Source organism: Notolepis coatsorum, assembly GCF_963971535.1.
Source record: "Notolepis coatsorum genome assembly, chromosome: 14".
Classification (NCBI taxonomy): domain Eukaryota; kingdom Metazoa; phylum Chordata; class Actinopteri; order Aulopiformes; family Paralepididae; genus Notolepis; species Notolepis coatsorum.
Genome location: NC_140178.1, coordinates 13,954,509 through 13,977,599, shown reverse-complemented (window position 1 = coordinate 13,977,599; position 23,091 = coordinate 13,954,509). Strand labels below are relative to the sequence as shown.

Here is a 23,091-nt window from a genome sequence, read left to right as displayed (position 1 = left end):
TCCTGCTCCTCCTCCTCCTCCTCCTCCAGGGGTCACTGCAGGGCGCCACGGGGAGCAGCGTACTGGCTCATGTTAGGCAGGCCATGCATTATGCAGCAGCTTAGGCCAACGCGCTGGATCTTCATGTCCTCGGCTACAGTCCACCTGTCGCTGCTCTGATCGTAGTGCTCCACGTTGGAGATGGAGGTGAAGTCATTGTAGCCTCCGACCACGAAGAGCAGGTCGTCCAACACCGCGATGCCAAAGTCGCTGCGGGGGGTGAGCATGGCAGGCAGGGCGTGCCAGGAGTCAGTCAAGGGGCTGTAGGCCTCCGCACTACGCAGGTAGTTTCCACGGTAAAACCCTCCCACCTGAGGACAGGACACATGAGAGGAATGTTTTAGTGTGTGGTCAAGGCAGGCAGGCAGACACTGTATTAATCCACTTAGGGAAATGAGGGCATCACAGCAGCATTGCAAGTCAAATGATACATATCTATAGAAATATCTAGTATAAAGCATTTGTCTCCGTGTGCACCTACCGCATAGACTTGTCCTCCGTACGCAGCCACTCTCAGTCCTCTACGCCTGCTGCTCATGGGGGCGATCAGAGTCCACTGGTTGGTGTCTGGGCTGTAGCACTCAGCTGTGAGCAGACGCTCTGCCCTGTTGTAGCCACCACAGATGTAAACCTGTAATAAGAAAGAATATTCTAATTTAGTTTATATATTCCATTTTATTTCATTGTACTTTAATTGTCTTGTCTGTTAATGTTGATGGACCAAAGGACCAAGACAAAATCCTTGTATGTGCAGCTGACTTGATGAAGACATTTCTGATTCTGAATGATACCAACCTTGCCGTGGAGGGCTGCGGCCCCTGCGTCGCTCCTGTGCTCCAGCATGGGTGAGATCAGTGTCCACTGGTTGGTTTCAGGCTTGTAGCGCTCGGCGGTGTTCAGGTGCACGTGTCCGTCCATCCCTCCCATGGCGTAGATACAGCCGTCCAACGCGACCACGCTGACGTAACAGCGGCGTGAGTGCATGGGACCCGCCTGCAGCCAGCTGCGAGTGACGGGGTTGAACCTGCTCACACTGCTGAAACACTGTAGAACGCCGTCCCAGCCGCCGACGCAGTAGACCAGACCGTGGAGATAAGCGGTGCCGTGGTAGACCCGGGGACTCTCCGCCTCAATGCTCACGTCCATCCATCCACCGGCTCGGATATCGTAAGCCTCCATGCCATTGGTCGGGATGCCGCCACTCCAGCCTCCGATGGCCAATAGGACCTCCTGGGGCAGGCGTGGGCGGGTCAGGGGGTTTGGGAGCCTGTCGGAGCCAGCGGAGCCAGGGGGGTTCAGGACGCTGAGGATGAGGGGCTTGCAGTCGTGGCTGTCCCTCACCACAGGGTTGTTCTGGACGTTGCTCCTGAAGTAGTCAGGCCTCATCAAGCCCATGCGAACCTGGGAAGAGACAAGCAGACAGCGGTTACAACTTAGACATCGGTTGTAGACGATTTCTGTTGCTAGGGAACAGTTTGGACCCAAATGTTTGAGAACCACTGTACTAGGGAACCTACTGTTGTTTTAATGTATTGCAATGCACAGTAATACAATTAGTTACCTTGGGCAGCAGCAAAGGGATGTGTGTTTTACGCTCCTCACGGGAGTGGTCGATCCAACGGAGGACGGCTTCGAACACCGTCTCCTCGCTCTTCACGTTCAGGTCATCCCTCTCTATGATGTCCACCAGTTGCTGCAGGGACAGGTCCACAAACTCCTGTGAGGCGTGCAACATCTCCTCAAAGTGGCACACGATGAAGGAATAGGCCTTGCGCCTCAGGTCAGGGCAGTAGTAGATGTTTGCAAACCTCCAGATGCCGACACAGTTTTCCAGAGACAGCTGGCCCTCTAGGAAGTCAGAGCACGCTCCTACTATGCCAGTGACGAGAAGCTGGTCTGCAGCCACCAGAAGCTCTTCCACGTTCTCTGCTGTCACCGGCACAAAGTGTGTGTAGGCGTACTCTATGATGAGCTGCATCATACCCGGGGACACCCCAGGGATAGTGTAGACTGGTTTCTCTGAGTCGCTCCAGCGATTGAAGAGGGCTCTGTGGGATGCAGAGTATAGAGATATCTGATGAGTAAACAGTAAGCAACATTCTGTCCTGTGTAGTAATATATTTTCACTGTAGATGTATAGGGTCTTAGCACAGTAGAAGTATAGTATCTTTTTACAGTAGAAGTACAGTATAGTATCTGTTTACAGTAGAAGTACAGTATAGTATATTTTTACAGTATAAGTACAGTATAGTATCTGTTTACAGTAGAAGTACAGTATAGTATCTGTTTATAGTAGAAGTATAGTATCTGTTTACAGTAGAAGTACAGTATGGTATATGGTTACAGTAGAAGTACAGTATCGTATCTTTTTACAGTAGAAGTACAGTATAATATCTTCTTACAGTAGAAGTACAGTATAGTAAATTTTTACAGTAGACATACAGTATCGTATCTGTTTACAGTAGAAGTACAGTATAGTATCTGTTTACAGTAGAAGTACAGTATAGTATCTTTTTACAGTAGACATACAGTATAGTATCTGTTTACAGTAGAAGTACAGTATGGTATCTGTTTACTAACCAAGTTAACCTGAACCAAGCTAATCTGAACCAAGCTAACCTGAACCAAGCTAACCTGAACCAAGCTAAACTTACCTGAAATAGTCACTGCAGTCACACAGGAGGGCCTTGTGGGTATGCAACTCAGTGCTGTTGACTTTAATAACCACATCACAGGGGCGCCCCAGTGGCGAACCACATAATGTGCTGAGTCGCGGCACGGCCGACCCGGGTTCGATTCCCAAACCCGTCTTTATTTGCCAAATGTCTTCCCCCCACTCTGTCTCCTGTTCCTCCTCTCTCTCTCTCTCTCTCTCTACTGGACTGCCCAGTAGAAAAAGCGATAAACGCTAAAAAATAAATCTTTAAAAAAAGACATCACAGAACTTTCCCTCCAGACGCAGGTCATTAAGGATTGTACAGGACATTGTTTCCTTTTCCATGTGGGGATTTTAAATTGTATCTACAGAATATATTCAAGCTTACAGACAAGTAGCCGGAAACAACAAGTGATATTTTCACTTGTCTTCTGAGATCTGAGATCTTCTTCTTCTTCTTCTTATTTGAATTTCCGGCAGTGTAGACGCATCGTGGCGTATTACTGCCCTCCACAATTCTTGCTTCGCCCACACTTGAGAAAGTTTACACTCCTCTTCTTCTTCTCATCTTCAAAACACATTTCTATCGTCTCTGTCTCCTTCTTCTCTGCTCCTCTTGTCATACAATCACAATACAAACATCATCTCCTCTCTTGGAGGGCCCCCCCAAGAGGGGGAACCCTCTGAGATCTTCTGAGAGAATTGTTGAATATATACTGTACACAAATGTTCTAGAATGTTCTATTATGACATCATACTGTGACATCACAAATTTTCTAGAATGTTTGATTATGACATCATACTGTGACATCACAACGGAACATGTTTGAGGATCATTTGAATAATTTAAATAATATGTTCACATTAAAAAAGAACAAATAAAATGATTAAAAAAAACTACATAAAACAATGATACAAGTTATAATAAAATATTTAAGTAAAATGTATAGAAATAAAGAAAAATAAGACAATGAAATAAAGATAATAATTCATTTAAAAGCAATTTTTTTTTTCATCCACTTTTTCTCCCATTTTTCTATATTTTCTCCCATCCCAATTTCGTATCATCCAATTCAACCCTCCCCTGTCACGAACGCTGTTTCTTGCCTCCCACAAGCCGGATGCAATGTGGACTAAGTCATACATAGCACAAGTCCCCTCCGGTACTTGAGGTAACAGCAGTCGCATCTTTTCACCTGCGCAGCTCGATCTCTCAGTGGCGAGGAGTAACGCGTGGGAGGCTCACGCTGCCCCCGACACTTCCTGATTCTACTGCGCAGGTGCACCAACCGACCTGTAGGAGTCGCTGTCCACAACGCCCGATCCCCACCCATCAGTTTCCCACCCCCTAATACGGCCAATGTGTATTAGTATGAACGACCAGCTAAACTGAAAGCAATGTCGAGCGCTGGGCTCGAACAGGCAAGCCCAGCGTCTCCGTCATTCGTGGCGAGCGCCTTGCCCACTACGCCACGTAGCCGCCCCTTTTAAAAGCTATTTTAAAAAGGTACGTTTTGAGCAGTGCCAACCGAGTCTGCTGTCCTAATGACCTGTCGGATATAATACAGAATATACAGACTTGGGGTCTGTAGGGTAAGCACTTATTCCCTCCGCCCTGAACATTTATGGAGATGTATGGGCCTTTTAAGTCAGTGATAAAAGTGTCTTTCAAGGATAAGTGATGCACTGCACTGATTATTATAGTTCAATATTCAATATTTGATCACAAAAAAAAAAAAGCATAAAAAGGCCCCTCCCCGCCCAAAAAGGGCCCCCAAAAATAGCACAGGCCCAGTGCCCTTTTCAGCCTTTGAGCACCTGCCCCTCTAAAGTCCTGTGCACGGCCCTGGTGAAGAGGATCAATTTGTCCATTGTCCAAGTCTTTTTTTCCATCTCGTTCCAACTGCTGGGAGCAACTAATTGGAAGGAGGACTGACCAAAGGAAGTGTTAACACGGGGAACATCTAGCGAGATATGGTGAGCAGCTCTGGTGTTATAGGGACTAGATGACAATTTGAACAGGTGTATCAAATAAGGAGGGGTCAGACCAAGGAAGGTTTTGTAAATGAGTGTGAGCCAATGCATTTCTCATTGAGAGTATAAGGATGGCCAATTTACAGATGTGTGTAAGTCACAGTGATGTGTTGGGGGGAAAAGATTTGTAGCAAACCTAATTGCTGTTTTTTTTTTTTTTTGTACTGGAAATCTGAGGTCACTCCACAAAGGTTTCTGTCGATTGAGCACCGTCTCCGCTTTGCCACATGGGGGCAGTATTCTCCCAGTTTGAACATTCACCGGACAATCATAGAATAGAGTTTCAAGTTTCAAGTTCAAGTTTCTTTAATAGTTGTCATACATAAGTACAGAATACTTTTATAAAAAATGCTTCTTACTGTTATGCTCCAGAGACTGTGCAAGACAAGATAAGTATGAAATAAAATAACATAGTATAGCATGTAAATTAGAAGTAAAAAAAAATGAGGTCACAGTGTTCAGTATAGACATATGTACAATGTTCGATGCAGAATAGACGTAACTGAGTTACCATATAATATACAATACTATGCAGTGTACTAATATACAATACTATATAGTGCAAGGCAGAAATGGGATGAGGTGCAATTTAGGTACAATTTACAGTAGGTGTACGAGTTGTAGTGCAAATCCTTTATCAATAAATATAAAGTGTGTTTGTGTGATCTAAAGTGTGGAGAGTGGGTGCTGCAGTGTGTTGTTTGTTTAAGTGAGTGTGTGCGTGTGGGTGTGTGTGCTGTGTGCATTTGATGGTTGTAGAATAGTCAATAGACACTTTTCCTATAATGAAAAGTATGTTTCGAGGTGTCGCTTTTACATGATCCATATCAGTCTTTGACTCCTTCATATGTTCTCGATATGCCTCACAAACGGTGTGTAAATAAGCTTGATATTATTGTATTGTTGTTGATCTATCTTCTTGGTATAGGCATACAACAATTATTGATGTAACAGGTGTTTTCCTAAGAGGGTGCACTGCAAATCAATAGTTATCAGGAGTGTTTATTCCGGTTTCCACCTGGATTTCTCTGGATACATCTGTCGAACAACACGTTCACACTGCAAGCCTTATAGTGCTGCAATTGTGATTTATTGCTCAGATCAGATTTTTTTTTTGGCTTGTTCACATTATTTTTTAAATGTGGCCAGATTCCAGTGTGAATTGCTCACGCACACCTGAACTAACCCGCATGCGCAAATGAACAATAACGATGAGTGACGTGGACATGGAGGACACTGAGGTCACAGTTTATGGTTTAATTGATAAGTTGCAGTGGAGGCTAATTCGTGAGCAGGTGATAATTGGTGCGAGGAGGAGGAGGTGAAAGAGAGAAATGTTTTCTTCCAATATGCTTTCAAACACAGGCCGATTATTATACTGTACGTCCCATAAAGTTTCGCTTGTACTGAAGTATCACTCCAAATACTTAAGGTAAACACCTCACTGTCCCTCCACTGACCACCTTCATCACTGTCTTCCATGTTTGTATTCCCCTGTTTGACTCACTCAGTCATACCCTCCCACTCAGGGCATTTGGGGGTAGAACACATGGGCCTACTACAAAAACCTAGGGGTCCGCAAAGACGACTTCAAACTTGAAATGGTAACAACAGATGAGGTACTCAAAAAACTGAGCGCCCTCCAACCTAACAAGGCCACTGGCCATGACAACATGTGGGTTCAAGTCCCTGTGATCTAGTATCACTAAAGTTACAGTGTGGGTTCGAGTCCCTGTGATCTAGTATCACTAAAGTTACAGTGTGGGTTCGTGTCCCTGTGATCTAATATCACTAAAGTTACAGCAATATGTACTGTGAAGTATGTTGGGAATTACAGGAGTATTACTGAATAGAGAGCCTATTGGGATGCTAGATCCTAATGTGAAACACTGTGATTTGCCATATCTTGCTATGCTCGCTCATGCCTGTATTTTTTATGTCCGTTCTATTTTATAATTTTTTGACTATTTGTGTTACTGAAAACTGTAAGCGGAGAGCCTATTGGGATGCTAGATCCTAATGTGAAACACTGTGATTCTACCTGCCTATCTTTTTATGCTCGCTTATGCCTGTATTTTTTACTGTTGTGAAGCACTTTGAACTGCAACCTCTGTATGAAAAGTGCTATACAAATAAAGTTATTATTATTATTATTATCCCCTCCAAATTCCTCAGAGACTCAGCAGCCGCCATCACCCCAGTCATCACACACATAATAAACCTCTCCATAAAACAGGGACACTTCCCCGAGGACTTCAAAATTGCGAGAGTGACCCCCCTGCACAAAAAAGGCAGCAAATTAGACCCAGGCAACTACCGCCCTGTTTCTATTCTTACCTCCATCTCGAAAGTCATGGAAGAAATAGTCTACGAACAGGTAGAAAAGTACCTTGCGGAAAAAAATCGAATCTACGAATTCAAATGTGGCTTCAGAACATCCCACTCCACTGACACATGCCTTCTCTATTTGAACGACCACATCAAACAAGAGGTGGACGCGGGCAAATACTGCGGCATGGTCATGCTGGACCTACAAAAGGCCTTCGACACTGTCAATCACTCCATTCTGATTTACAAGCTAAAAAGCAATTGGTTTTGATAGTCTATCAGTGAGCTGGATGCAATCCTACCTGGAGGGGAGAAAACAGATGGTGGAGGTAAATGGTACTCTATCCCGCCCCAGTGAGCTGTGGTGTTCCACAAGGAAGCATACTAGGACCGCAAATTTAAAAAAAAAAAATTATGCAAATGACATGTCGTCAGCTTGTGACTGCAACTTGTTCTTGTTCGCGGCCGACTCAGCCCTGCTGGTCTCTGACAAGAACAAGTGACAGGTTGAAAAAACCCTCAGCTCAGAACTCGGCAAAATCTGCACCTGGCTCGCTGATAACAAACTATCATTACACCAGAGTCCATTCTCTTCGGATCAAATAACAAACTCAGCTAGACCGATGGCTTCTCAGTTACAGTGGGTGACAATATTGTCACAAGGAAATATGAAATTACATACCTGGGTTCCATCCTAGAGGCAAATCTTTCCTGTGACAAAACGGAATCCAATGTAATCAAAAAAGTCAACCAACAAACTAGATTCTTGTACCGGATCTCCTCTCTGGTAAACAAGAATACCCTGAAGACTCTGGCAGGAGCACTCATTCAAGGGTACGACTATGCTTGCACCTCATGGTACCAAAGCACCTCAAAGGCGCTAAAAACAAGATTACAAAACAAACTGGTCAGACTACTACTTGACCTTACTCCTAAAACCCACCTCACCCTTGCCCACTTTGACTACCTAGGATGGCTTAGAGTAGACGACAGAGTACAGCAACTTGCAATGGGCCTGGTCTACAAGATACACTACACCACTCAGGTTGTCAGGTACCCATGTACATGTTGAAATACCACGCCCACAACACCAGAGGGAGTTCCACAAATCATGTGCAACCCAGATTCGGCACAACAAGGGACTAAACACGTTTCGCAATTATGCCACAACAATGTGGAACGCCCTACCCACAACCGCAAAGAAAATGTGAATCCCTACCCACATTCAAAACCGCTCTTAAAGAGCACCTACGGGAGGCTGCAATTCGAAACTGGCCACCGTAAATGACCCCCCCGCCCCCCACATCCCCTCCTAATAGACAGTCTCCTCCCCACCATATGTATATATTTTCTGTTAGGATCTCTGGGTAACAGTACTGTATATTTGCATATCGTATATGTCACAAATGTAACAGTATGTCATGTATGTCCCTATATCATAAATGTCATGATGTCATGTAGTGTATGTCATAAATGTCACTATGAATTGAAAATGGGGGACCCTGATGTAAACAAGACAAACGTCTTTCTCTGGTCTGCATCCCCTTGACAATTGTGTGTATTGAGCCGTACTGTATTGTACTCATTCTGCAATCTGTTAAATAAAGTTTGCATTCATTCATTCATTCATTCATTCACACTCCCACCACAGACTTGTGACGAATGTCAATCTAGACTAGAGTGACGTAAAAATCACATGACTGTTCAGACTGAGGTCACATTGTAAAAAAAAAGAAAAAAAAAAAAAACAGACCTGTATCTGATTTAGGACCAGATATGAAAGGTGCCCAAATCACAATTGAAAATATCAGATTCCATGTGATTTGTGCTGTTGAACACTGTCGTGAAAAAAACAGATCTGAGTCACATATTAGCAAAGAAAAAAATATTTTGAACGTATACGCCTCATTAGGCTGCATCATCTTCCTTCATCATTATCTTCCAAACATCCTCCCTGCTTGAGACCATCTCCTCCCTCCTCGAAACCATATCCTCCCTCCTCGGCTCGAGACCATCTCCTCATCTCCTCCCTCCTCGGCTCGAGACCATCTCCTCATCTCCTCCCTCCTCGAGACCATCTCCTCATCTCCTCCCTCCTCGACACCATCTCCTCATCTCCTCCCTACTCGACACCATCTCCTCATCTCCTCCCTCCTCGAGACCATCTCCTCATCTCCTCGAGACCATCTCCTCATCTCCTCCCTCCTCGAGACCATCTCCTCATCTCCTCCCTCCTCGACACCATCTCCTCATCTCCTCCCTCCTCGACACCATATCCTCATCTCCTCCCTCCTCGACACCATCTCCTCATCTCCTCCCTCCTCGAGACCACCTCCTCATCTCCTCCCTCCTCGGCTCGAGACTCCTCATCTCCTCCCTCCTCGACACCATCTCCTCCCTCCGCGCGCCTTTACGCACAACCGCCGCGACAGCGCGCGCACAACAACAACGGCTGCTGGCGAGAAAAAGAAAGGACAACAGACAAAACATTTTTTGGTCATCATGATTTTTGGCTTTTAAAGCATTTTTACACGCGGGAGTGTGAAGCAGAAGGACTGGTTTACGACGTGTTTATATTTACTGGCCTCAAGAGTTCCCCCCATTTTTAATGCTGCCGACAGAGGTTTCCGGAGGAGTGTGTTTCCCGTCAAGGTAAATCCACCTCAGCTGCAGGGACAGGTTGTGTTCCCATTCACACGGTTTCATTACATCCACTGCGTCGCTGCTCATTTATTTACTTATTTATGAACCGACATTATGTTTCTTATTTATTTGCACGTTAGAGAAGTACCCTTTTTTTTTTTTTTGTATACCACCGTTATTTCCCATCAATTCTGAGGCCTATTCTGGCATTTTAATTCAAACTAAGATCCTTTTCATTGTTTATTTGTGTGTGTTGTTTTTTTGTTTAACAGTGAAGGATGACTTTGGACTTTTGGTGACATGGTCGTCTCTCGCCCTTCAAGCTTTTTACTATAGGTGCCGATAATTGACCCATGATATAACTTTCAGTCATTATGGATTCGATTAAAATGTATTGTCATCGTAACAGCACAAGCACAGTATACAACGGAAATAAGTTTGTCATCCAACCAGAGTGCAAAAAAACAGTAAATTACAATGTACAAGGTGGTTAAACTGGGTATAAAATATAGAAATGACTACTAATCAGATGTATGTACAGAGTTGTATAGGCTAATGTACAGTGATGTAGGTATAAAGATGTGGTAAGTCATACTGGCATGCAGCCAGTTATAAGGTAAGGGATATGTACAGATATCTAAAATATGTACAAGTATTATCTACACATACTTAAAGTGTTTTCTCCCTTACAGCGCTTTGGTACCTTTTAGTGTAATTTTGCACACTAAAAGTATATTTAGCCGATTTATCATGAAAGGGGCGCACAAATTTGTCAGCAGAGGTTTGGCCACTTATATTTTATCTATTTAAACTATGGGTGATGTTATGTCATGCTTTTGAAAAGTAATGGAAATATTGTAATCTATATCTTCCCGTCATTGCGTCATACAGAGAAAGGTTATTTGCTATTATGTAATTATAGGTAGATTTAGCCATGTGACATGAATGGCACAACCCTCTACTTGAGCAGAAAATCTAAATAGGACCCTAAGCATTTCCATAATATAACTTGCTTATCGTTGACAAATTAACATTGTCTAATTCTGTTAATTTCATTTAAGATATTTGTTTTGCATTGTCTTTGTCTCACCATATATTTAATCTCTCGTTTTTCAATATTGCATTTTATAGTCTATACAATTTAAATTAATCTTCCACATAAAAAAGGCAAATAGCTATATGTCCTGACTAAACCATTATTCAGTTAATTATTTTTATCGACTCGTTTTTTTTTCTTTAAAAATAATAATAATTCCGAAACAAAAATATCATCATATCATATTTGATCAAATTAGAAATGGAAATAGGCTACGGGGAAAAAAACAGCCTTTATATAACATAGCTGAATAACTGTTAACAATTTATTTTAAAACGTGCAGAGAAATGTGTCGGTGCATTTCAGAGCCATACCACAAAATATACACAAATAGGCTTATAGGCCTATATTATGAACCTAATGTTTTTAAACTAAAATGAAGATTTCTTTATATATGCTATTAATTCTACAAGCTATAATATATTTAAAATTATCTCTTTGGATTTCAGTCTTTTCCCCCAAAACATCCCATGTATAAATGAGCCATATTGCTGCTTTTAATCCGCCAAGATTACAAGATATCCGGGTGTGACCTCACTCTGACTTTGCAACTGTGGCTCATCTGCACCTGATGATGATCTGTTCTGTTCTGTTGTGGTTTGTTTACTTTGTTTAATGGTCTGTTTTTTCCGCGTCCAATTAATTTAGCCAACAAAAATGTAGCTGTATATCCAATACGCCTGTAGTGTGTATTTTACATCAGATTCAAGAGAGGCTCATTGTTTTTCTCGAAATGTCTAATTGTGTGTGTGTATATATATATGTGTCCGTATATAGTCTATTTTCTTTCTTTGAATTCCATAAAAACAGTATATTAGGCGCATATTTTAAGAGTGACGGACAGGGTGAGATGATCAAGTGGTTGTCTCCTCTTTAGTGATCACACCGAGGGCCGGAGAGAGGGGATGAAGACGGAGGAGACCCTGCAGTCATCATGTCTTCAACAGCCGTCATCGACGCCCTTCGGTAGGCTAACAGGGAGACAGTGACACCTGTCCTGGACATTATCTCTGGAAGATTCTTTCTTTCTTTCTTTCTTTCTTTCTTTCTTTCTTTCTTTCTTTCTTTCTTTCTTTCTTTCTTTCTTTCTTTCTTTCTTTCTTTCTTTCTTTCTTTCTTTCTTTCTTTCTTTCTTTCTTTCTTTCTATGTTCGGTCTTACTACATTGCATCACTGCATGATGGCGTCAACCTTTGGACTTGTTGGGTCGCTTTGACAGCATGAGGCTCAGAGACTGCAGGCAAAAGTGGCCAAAATCAGATTTAAAAAAAAAAAAATTTACTCACATGACTCAGATCTGATTCTTCCCTGACACTATAGTGTGAAGAACAGCACAAATCACATGGAATCTGACCTTTTAAATTCTGATTTGGGCCACTTTCACATACACAGCAGGTCTGATTTGTCTTAATTATATTATAGCTGGTCTCTCCACTGAACAAACTATTTATAAATTAAACCACAAACTGTGACTTCAGTGTCCTCCATGTTTACACTCATCTTCATTGTTAATTTGCGCATGTGGGTCAGTTCAGGAACGTGACCAGTTCAAACTATAGAATCTGATATTGGCCACATTTAAAAAAAAAAACAATAATGTGAACAATTAACCAAACACGTTTTTTTTTTTTTTTTTTTTTTTTTTTTTGCGATAAATCAGAATTTACCACCATTGCCGACTTTTTTTTCTGGGGGGGGGGGGGGTCGATTTGACAGCAAATATATAACATAAAGACAGACTCCATTTATATCAACCCATGATACACTGATCTTCCTCCTCTCCTGTCCTCTCCTGTCGGGGACCCTGATGTAAACAAGACTCTGGTCTGCATCCCCTTAACAATTGTGTGTATTGATACTGTATATTGTACCCATTCTGCAATCTGTTAATAACATTTTCAATCAATCAATCAATCCCCCTGTCTCCTCTCTCCCCGGGCTGCAGGCTCAGAGTACGGGGCGGGGGGGGAGCTGTGCGCGGGGTGCGAGTCGCCCATCGCTGACCGCTTCCTGCTGCGCGTCAACGAGCGCTCGTGGCACGAGACGTGCGTGAAGTGCGCGGTGTGTCTGAGTTCTCTGAGCGGAACGTGCTACTGCAGAGACCGGCTGCTCTACTGCAAGCACGACTACGAGAAGTAAGGCTGATTTTTGTAATAATACGCAATAATAACACACTGACGATACTAACACCAGCCTCCGGTTATACATGCAGGCTCCGGTTAGCAAAGTGAAAGTCCCGTTCGTTTTTTAAGGCCCCGCCACGCGTTCAATCAGGAATCAATCATCTCATCTGTAATGCTTTGTTTCGAGTGCTGTGCTGAAGTTTTTGGACGTTTGTCTATTTATTTATTTATAGCCTGTAGGCTGCCTGTAGCCATTTTGTCATAGTCTCGATTTTCTCATAATTCTTACACTTGAGGGTTAAAGTGTGTGTGTTTATATTTGTTAGTGTGTACTTGAGTTGTGGTTCATGTGTATGTGTCTGCATGTGTGTGTGGTTGTTGTACTGATCAGTGTGTGTGTGTGTGTGTGTGTGTGTGTGTATGTAAAGTGTGTGTGTGTATGAATGTGTGTGTGCGTGTTTGTGTGTGTGTGTGTAGTGGGGGTGGATGGTTGAAGGACGAGCAGCTTATTATCATTGTTATGAAAAGTGTCAGACAACAGCCTAGACTCTCCCACTCAGTGTACCTTACAGTACATCTGGAGGAGAGAGGGAGAGAGATATAGAGAAGGAGAGAGAGAGATGGAGAGAGAGGAGAGAGAGGGGGGGACAGAGAGAGAGGAGAGAGAGATGGAGAGAGAGGAGACTCTAGAGGGGGAGAGAGAGAGAGAGAGAGAGAGAGAGAGAGAGAGAGAGAGAGAGAGAGAGATAGGGGGGGGATAGAGATAATAAGAGAGATGGGGGAGAGAGAAAGAAGGAGAGAGAGAGAGGGGAAGAGAGAGAGAAGGAGAGAGATAGGGGGGGGATAGAGATAATAAGAGAGATGGGGGAGAGAGAAAGAAGGAGAGAGAGAGAGGGGAAGAGAGAGAGAAAGAAGGAGAGAGAGAGGGAGAGAGAGAGGCGAGAGAGAGGGGGGAGGCAAGAGAGAGAGAAGGAGAGAGAAAGAGTGAGAGAGGGGGGGGAGAGGGAGAGAGAGAAAGAAAGAAAGAAGGCGAGAAGGAGATATAGACTATAGAGTGTGATATAAGAGATTGTACAAAAAAAGAGACATGGTGGTAATATGCAAAAGATAAAAAAATTATAATAATAATCATTGTTGGCTGATTTGTTTTTGGGTGAAATCTAGAGAGATGAGTGTCAAATATTGGATAACTTGCAGAATACAGAACAGTTTCTTAACCCTTGTAATAATAATAACCAACTACACTAGTATGCTGTGATTGGGCTCTTGGATCAACATCCAGACAAAAATTATTAACATTTTCACTGGAATAAAATACTGTGTGCGCGTGTGTGTGTGTGTGTGTGTGTGTGTGTGTGTGTGTGTGTGTGTGTGTGTGTGTGTGTGTGTGTGTGTGTGTGTGTGTCAAGAGTTTTATTTGTCACGGCATACAAGTATACAATGAAATGCGGGTGGTCTTGCCCGCAACGATGTGCATAATACAATAGTAATATATAATAGAATCCAATAGAACGACATTGTGCAATAAAACAAGTAAACAGAGTAGGGCATATCGGTATATGTACATGAGTTATTTACAGAGCATGGTAGGACATGCTAGGTCCTGTGGTAGTGCAATACACTGTTAGCTATGGATGAGGCACTGGATCTTTATGTACACTGCTATACAATGCTATATTATACAATCTCAAGTTATACTATACTATTCTTAAAGTGACCTTTCCTTTTGTAAAGTGACCATAAGTGTGAGCGTGTGCAGCATGAGTGTGTGTTTGCCCATGTTAAAGTGGCTGCTAGTGTGTGAGCGTGTACAGTGTGTCGTGTCATGTGTGTGCTCATGTGTGATTGTGTGTGGAGAGTTCAGTGTTCAAGGCTCTGATGGCCTGGGGGAAGAAGCTGAGCCTAAGTCTCTCTGTCCTAGTAGCTGGTGTTCGCAGGCGTCTGCCTGACCTCAGCAGCATGAACAGGCTGTTGTTGGGGTGGTGAGGGTCTGTGTGTGTGTGTGTGTGTGTGTGTGTGTGTGTGTGTGTGTGTGTGTGTGTGCACGTGTGTGTGTGTGTGCGCGCGCGCGCGTGTGTGTATCATTATACCAGTATACCAAGATATCCCTTTTACATAGCTGTAGACTATGTCTATATCTGTACACATCCCTTATCTACTCTTTGTTACTCTGCTGGCCAGTATGACTTACTACCATAGTGTCTTTATACCTGTATCACTGTACATATAAATACTACAACTCTGTACATACACATCTGATGAGCACAATTACTCAGTAGTACTAATCTATATAATTTATATAACTTTACTGTTACATTTGCACTCTGCGGTCGGATGCCGAACTTCTTTTTCGTTGCATAAATCCTGCTCAACAAATCTTAACGTTAAAAGCGCATGTGATTATTATTATACAGCGACCGCTCCTTCCAAAGCGAAAGTGCGGAGGTTATTCGGTGGTGTTGACTCTCACAGTCCCATCCTCTCCGCGCGCTGCACATGGAGCTGCCGCCTCGCAGGTCTCCGTGCCAGACTTGGCACACGACGCCGCCCGCGACCTTCAGCAGATCAGCAACAACAATGTCTCCTTGTGCTCCCTGCGGACTGTCCATCAGCGCCTTCCACCACACACACACACACACATACGCATGCACACACACACACACACACACACGCACGCACGCACACACACACACACGCACACATACGCATGCACACGTGCACACACACACGCCCACGCCGTCCCCCTTCTTCTACAGCAGATGTGTGCATTGTAACAGATAAGGGAAGAATGCCCAAGAATTTTTGGAGTGTGCATAAGAATGCATGGAATACGTTAAGATGTTTTTGCCATTAACCCTGTGATGGTAATTTGGCTGTTTTATTTTTATTTTCCAATTGACAACAATTGATTGAAAGGGTTGAGCCGTAGTGGTTCACTGACGGTGGGGGGCGGTGTACTGTGTATCCCTTTTGTATGTCAAAGGTCAAATTATAGGTGTTGTAAGTGGTGTTTTCTTTGTTAAAATAAGTGGTTTACATGTTAAAATAATAGCTCTACACTCCGACAGCCATCACTGATATGGAGTGTTTGGTCAGTAACATGGGTCTCCCAGTCTCTCCTCCTGCTCTGCAGTAAACACAAAATACATTTCCTGGTATCCCGTTCCCACTTGATCCAATCAGGAGAGAGAACTCCACACTGCAAAAATTGTCAGAAAAAAGAAAAAAATACTTTGTCCTTGAAACAAGTCAAATAATCTGCCAGAGCCAAATGTGGCTTGGCAATATTTCTTGAAATAAGTAGAAAATATCTCGGGTTCTCTCTCCTGATTGGATAAAGTGGGAAGGGATACCAGGAAATGTATTTTCTGTTTACTGCAGAGCGGAGGGACCGGGAGACCCATGTTACTGATCAAACACTCTATAACAGTGATGGCTGTCGGAATGTAGAGCTATTTAACACTTATTTTAACCCAAGAAAATACCACTTACAGCACCATTACCAAACATATCTTGAAGAGTATTTTCATGGATTACCTGTGGTGAGTGCTAAACGCCTCAACACACTGAAAGCAGAACGGACACTGAACGGTATCCGCTTCACTTGCATTGGCATCTGTTTCCGTATGAAGCCGTTATTGATGATGACCCACAGCCCTACATCACTTGTACGGTGGGATGTTTTGATAAGCACCTTAAAATTCAATACTTTAGTATCGGTCCATTTAGATCTATAATAGCCAACCATTTGACCTCAGTCTGTAGTTGTTTTGCTTGATTTGAATTGTTTAATGGATTTACTTCTCTGCTTTTATATTGTTTTTGTATCGCGTGCCGTTCCCCTCGACGTCATTGCAAACCAGACCTGCTCTCAATGATATTTCGAGGTTAAATAAAGATTGAATGGACTTCGGTGCCGCTCCACGTCTTGGCTCGCAGAGGGTCAAGTCACATTTATTCATAAAGCACATTTCATACACAGAGGCGATCCAAAACCCCATAAACCGATAAAAAGGAGAAGGCACATCATAAAAAAAGAATAATTCTCTGGAATAATTTTTTTTATAAAAGAAACACAGTACACTAGGGTACAGTATAAAAGCGGTACATTCAAGAAGTCTTTAATTGTCATGCTGCAGATTAACACACATGAGAGATGGGCGACCCACAGGAATACACACACACACACACACACACACACACACACACACACACACACACACACACATGCAAATGCAAAGTGGCCGAAATTATTCTCACAAATTGATTTTCAGTGCACTAAAGCAAACAAAAACAAAAAAAGGGCAGTAAAGTGCAAAAAAGAGTGCAGTGGTTTAGCAGCAGTTAAAAGCAGAAACAAACATAAGGGTCTTTAGCCTATATCCAAATAGGCAGAGTTGAGGCGGATCTAAGATCTTCTGGCAGTTTATTCCAGCTATGTGTGGCATAGTAGCAGAATGCGGCTTCACCATGTTTTGTTCTGGTCCTATAGGAACAGTTAGCAGACCGGTCCCTGACCTGACGACCTAAGAGCTCTAGAGGGTTCATAGTGCAGAAGCAACTCAGAGATGTATTTAGGACCTGACCCCGTTAAGTGATTGATAGACTACTAACAGTATTTTAAAGTCTATTCTACACACTGGTAGTCAATACAGAGAGAGCAGTGGCATGAACAGATAGGGCCGAAGGGGGGCTTGAGCCCCTGCCCTTTTGCAAAAAGAAAAAAACCTTTAGTCAAATATGAACACTGGGTGTTAAGTGCCCTTTTTGTAGCCCGAGCCCCTGCCCCCCAAGTTGTCTGTGCACGCCCCTGAGAGAGGGGCAGGGATAAAGTCCAAGTGTTCTCGCCGTGCTGCAGGACACGGACTCCGCAGGAACACACACTGGGGAGGTTCCCTCGCAGTGACCCCAGAATGAATTACGGAACAAGCTGTGTGTTTGCTCTAGGAGCCCCTCTCTGTGTCCGGCCGCTTTCAGTCTGTTTCCAGTCTGTTTCCAGTCTGTTTCAGTCTGTTTCAGTCTGTTTCCAGTCTGTTTCAGTCTGTTTCAGTCTGTTTCCAGTCTGTTTCAGTCGGTTTCAGCCTGTTTCAGTCTGTTTCAGTCTGCTTCAGTCTGTTTCAGTCTGTTTAAGTCTGCTTCCAGTCTGTTTCAGTCTGTTTCAGGCTGTTTCCAGTCTGTTTCAGTCTGTTTCAGCATGTTTCAGCCTGTTTCCAGTCTGTTTCAGTCTGTTTCAGTCTGTTTCCAGTCTGTTTCCAGGCTGTTTCAGTCTGTTTCAGTCTGTTTCAGGCTGTTTCAGTCTGTTTCCAGTCTGTTTCAGTCTGTTTCCAGGCTGTTTCAGTCTGTTTCCAGTCTGCTTCAGTCTGTTTCCAGTCTGTTTCAGTCTGTTTCAGTCTGTTTCCAGTCTGTTTCCAGTCTGTTTCAGTCTGTTTCAGGCTGTTTCAGTCTGTTTCCAGTCTGTTTCAGTCTGTTTCCAGGCTGTTTCAGTCTGTTTCCAGTCTGCTTCAGTCTGTTTCAGTCTGTTTCCAGTCTGTTTCAGTCTGTTTCCAGTTTGCTTCCAGGCTGTTTCAGTCTGTTTCAGTCTGTTTCAGGCTGTTTCAAGTTCAAGTTCAAGTTCAAGTTCTTTAATAGTTGTCATACAGAAGTACAGAATACTTTCATACAAAATGCTTCTTACTGTTACGCTCCAGAGACTGTGCTAGACAAGATAGTATCAAATAACATAATAACATAATATAGCATGAATTTAGAAGAAGAAAATGAGGTCACAGTGTTCGGTATAGACATATGTACAATGTTCTGAGTTACCATATAATATACAATACACAATACTATGCAGTGTACTAATGTACAGTACTATCTAGTGCAAAGCAGAAATGGGATGAGGTACAATTTTAGGTACAATTTACAGTAAGGTGTACGAGTTGTAGTGCAATCCTTCATCCATAAATATAAAGTGTGGGGAGTGGGTGCTACAGTGTGTTTGTTTAAAGTGGGTGTGTGCTATAAGTGTGTGGAGTGGGTGCTACAGTGTGTTTGTTTAAAGTGAGTGTGTGCGTGTGGATGTGTGTGCTATGTGCGTTTGGTGGTTGTTGTTGTGTAGTGTTCATTCATTGTTCGTTTAGCAGCCTGATGGCCTGGGGATAGAAGCTTCTTCTGAGTCTTTCTGTGCTCGCCTTGAGACTCCTGTATCGCTTGCCTGACGGCAGCAGTTCAAAGAGGCAGTTGTTCGGGTGACTGGAGTCTTTAATGATTCTCTTAGCCTTGCCCTTGCAACGCTTGTAGTAAATGTTCTGGAGGGTGGGGAGCCCCCCTCCAATTGTGCGTTCGGCTGAACGTGTCACTCTTTGTAGTCTGCTTTGGTCTTGTGCAGTGCTATTCCCAAACCAGGAGGTGATGTTGCCGGTCAAGATGCTCTCTATTGTACATGAGTAGAAGTTCTTAAGGATCTTCTGGCTGACTTGGAACTTCCTTAGGCGCCTGAGGAAGTAGAGGCGTTGTCGTGCCTTCTTCACAACACTGTTAATGTGTGTGGTCCATGTCAAGTCCTCGGATATGTAGGCTCCGAGGTACTTAAAGCTGTTGACTCTCTCAACCGGTGCCCCGTCGATGCTGAGGGGGCTGTAGTCCTTGACCCCCGACCTCCTGAAGTCCACAATCATCTCCTTTGTTTTGCTGACGTTCAGGGAGAGGCTGTTTTCCTGGCACCATCCCGCCAGGACCTTGACCTCTTCCAGGTAGGCCCTCTCGTCGTTGGCAGAGATCAGGCCCACCACCACTGTGTCGTCAGCAAATTTGACGATTGTATTGCTACTCCACTGAGCCACACAGTCGTGTGTGTACAGGGAGTAGAGGAGGGGACTCAGAACACAGCCCTGGGGGGCCCCTATGTTGAGGGTGATGGATGAGGAGGTGCAGTTGCCTGCTCTCACCACCTGGGGTCTGCCAGTCAGGAAGTCCAAGACCCACTGGCAGAGGTCATAGCCCAAGCCCAGGTCCCTGAGCTTGGCTATGAGTATGGAGGGGACTATGGTATTGAATGCCGAGCTGTAGTCGATGAATAGCATTCTCACATAGTTCCCCTGCCTCTTGTCCAGGTGTGATGCTGCTGTGTGCAGCACATGGGATATGGCGTCCTCCGTGGACCTGTTGGGGCGGTATGCAAATTGCAGGGGGTCCATGTTGATGGGGAGGGAGGAGCAGATGTAGCCCTTTACTAGCTTCTCGAAGCACTTCATGGCTATGGAGGTGAGAGCTACAGGGCGGTAGTCGTTGAGGCAAGCAGGCTTGGATTTTTTGGGTACAGGGATAATAGTGGACTTCTTCAGGCAGGTGGGGATGACAGCCTGTTCTAAGGACAGGTTAAATATGTCAGTGAATACTGGGGCCAGTTGGTCGGCACAGACTTTTAGGACGCGGCCGGGGATGCCGTCTGGACCTGCTGCCTTCCTGATATTCACTTTTTTAAAGGTCCGCCTCACCTCATGCTCTGTTACCCTGAACACTGCGCCTCCATCAGCAGCCGACCCCCCCCCCCCATTGCCGAGGCTTGTGAGCTGGTGTTGTTATTACCAGCATCAAACCTCGCATTCCAGTCTGTTTCAGTCTGTTTCAGTCTGTTTCAGTCTGTTTCAGCCTGTTTCCAGTCTGTTTCAGTCTGTTTCCAGTCTGTTTCCAGGCTGTTTCAGTCTGTTTCAGCCTCCCCCAGTCTGTTTCAGTCTGTTTCAGTCTGTTTCCAGTCTGTTTCCAGTCTGTTTCATTCTGTTTCAGTCTGTTTCCAGTCTGTTTCAGCCTGTTTCAGTCTGTTTCCAGTCTGTTTAAGTCTGTTTCAGTCTGTTTCAGCCTGTTTCAGTCAGTTTCAGTCTGTTTCAGTCTGCTTCAGTCTGTTTCAGTCTGTTTCCAGTCTGTTTTAGTCTGTTTCCAGTCTGTTTCAGTCGGTTTCAGTCTGTTTCAGTCTGTTTCAGCCTCCTCCAGTCTGTTTCAGTCTGTTTCCAGTCTGTTACAGTCTGTTTCCAGTCTGTTTCAATCTGTTTCAGTCTGTTTCAGCCTGCTTCCAGTCTGTTTCAGTCTGTTTCCAGGCTGTTTCAGTCTGTTTCAGTCTGTTTCAGTCTGTTTCAGTCTGTTTCCAGTCTGTTTCAGGCTGTTTCAGTCTGTTTCAGCCTGCTTACATGCTGTTTCAGGGGGAAGGCTGCATCTTACGCTGTGCCGTGCTCCATGCATGTAGTATCTCAGCGATGTCCTTGTTTTCTAAACATTTTCACGCGTATCCTTTGTTTTGATGATATCACCCCGCCCACGCCCACAGACTCCTAATCTTGAGCCTCAATAAAGAATAAGCAAGATACACACCGGTATATAGTACATTACATACACAGTGCACACACACAGTGACAGTTTTGCACACAAAGTACTTTCAAAATGCACTTATGGGTATTGCAATTATGATTTATTCGTTGGATGGCCCATATATTTGCACTTGTAAAGTGAATCCAAATCACAGGGGTGTGGATGTGATGCATAACTCAAAAGTACTCAACCTCTACTGTATTTAACTATGCATGTACACAACATTCCACCTTACCATCTTTAGATAATTAAAATTTAATACATTCTTCATCTGAAAACGTAAAGACAGACTTAATTCATTTAGTTATTTATTTATTTACTTACTTACTTACTACTTTGTATAATTGTATGTGTTTATTTGAGTGAGGTCTACACAAAGTACTCAGATTATTCGGTCAAAGTGAAAGGTACATTTCTGAATAGCATATACAAGATTTTATTTTAATTTGACAAATTAACAAATTCCTTTTGCCTTAAAATATGTTTACATTCAATTAGAGATGCTTTCCTTTTCTAATTCTGCTATTGAAGTTGGATAAGCTGATATTAGGTCACGAGAGTTTCCAATTAAATCTTCGGATGCAAGAAACACAAATGGTTCCTTTTCAGTTTCTCTGGTCCAATTCTCCCTATTGATTGCATAGTGAAAATATAATGAGAAGCTAAATTAATATGCACCCTTTCATTTTGACATACAATACATACATACAGTACATAGCCTACATTATGTATTATGATGGCAGGGTGACTGATCAAATCAAATAAAATTGATTTGTAAAGCCCGCAATCACAAGTGAAGAAACATCACAATAAAAAAAGAAATAAAATAAAAACACTATGAAATCCAAAATAAATGTAAAATAAATAAATGCAACACTCCCAGACATACCCCAGTGAAGGTAAGGAAAACTCACTTAAAACCTTGCAATAGAAAAAAAAAAAAAAAAAAAAAAAAACAGGCAATGTGGAGGAGAGAAACCTTAGAAGGGCCGTTCAAGGGGGGATCCCCCTTCTTGGATGTCGGTGATAGTAGTGTTGCTATGGATGATCGATGGGTGGAGAATAAAACAGGCGAAATAGTTGGTATGTATGTACATATACGTGTAATGAAACACAAATATCTACATGCAATAGCAACTGGGGTACATTAGAAACATTTTGAAAGATTTAAATAGAATAGAGCTAAGAACAACAACAAAAGAAAAAGCATAGGGAAGCGAGCGCTAGTATGAAAATAGGATAAAGGCTAAATGTCAAGGCTCGGAGCTCAAAATGTCAGAGTCATATTCCGTTTGCATACGAGTATGTATTCCGTTCGGATCCATTTGAAGTATTTGTAGTTGTAGTAGTTTGAAGTAGAGAGGATTGCCTTCACTTGAACCGATTTGGGCTTGAGTGCCACTCATCAGTGTACCGTACTACACCTGTATTCAAATATTCAGTGCTCAACACACCGTACACCATCGAGATGAACCGAATGGATCTAATATCAATTCCGCTGAGCAGAAACGATGGAATTAGAACGATCTGAAAAGACAAAATTGGTTCATGAGCATTAACTACATCTAAACCAGTGCGTCTGAGAAACACGAGATGTAATGTTATGCAAAATTTCGTCCCCGGGGCAATTAAACCCACGCTAATCAAGGGAATGAAAAAAAATAATCGCTTTTCCGCTATTTCAATTGTATGTCCTCACACACTATTTCTGGAATTCATGTTGACTGATAGAACCAACATTTAGCTTTGCTCAACATTTATTGAATAAAATGCATTAGAGAGAATCACAACAAAATATGCGACAAGTGACGTGAGGTGTAAATAATATTA

At 43.2% G+C, this 23,091-nt stretch overlaps 1 protein-coding gene across 1 annotated transcript in view; it reads left to right on the top strand.

Annotated features, from left to right (window-relative positions):
- Window positions 1–9,665: 9,665 nt before the first annotated feature.
- lmx1al (LIM homeobox transcription factor 1, alpha-like) overlaps window positions 9,666–23,091 on the top strand; it is a gene marked incomplete at both ends in the record, with an annotated part of 54,304 nt that continues 40,878 nt past the window's right edge. Inside the window, 3 exons of the mRNA XM_084329469.1 lie at window positions 9,666–9,709; window positions 11,674–11,762; window positions 12,741–12,930. Of these exons, the coding sequence (XP_084185595.1) occupies window positions 9,666–9,709; window positions 11,674–11,762; window positions 12,741–12,930 (323 nt within the window). The remainder of the gene's footprint in view (window positions 9,710–11,673; window positions 11,763–12,740; window positions 12,931–23,091) is intronic.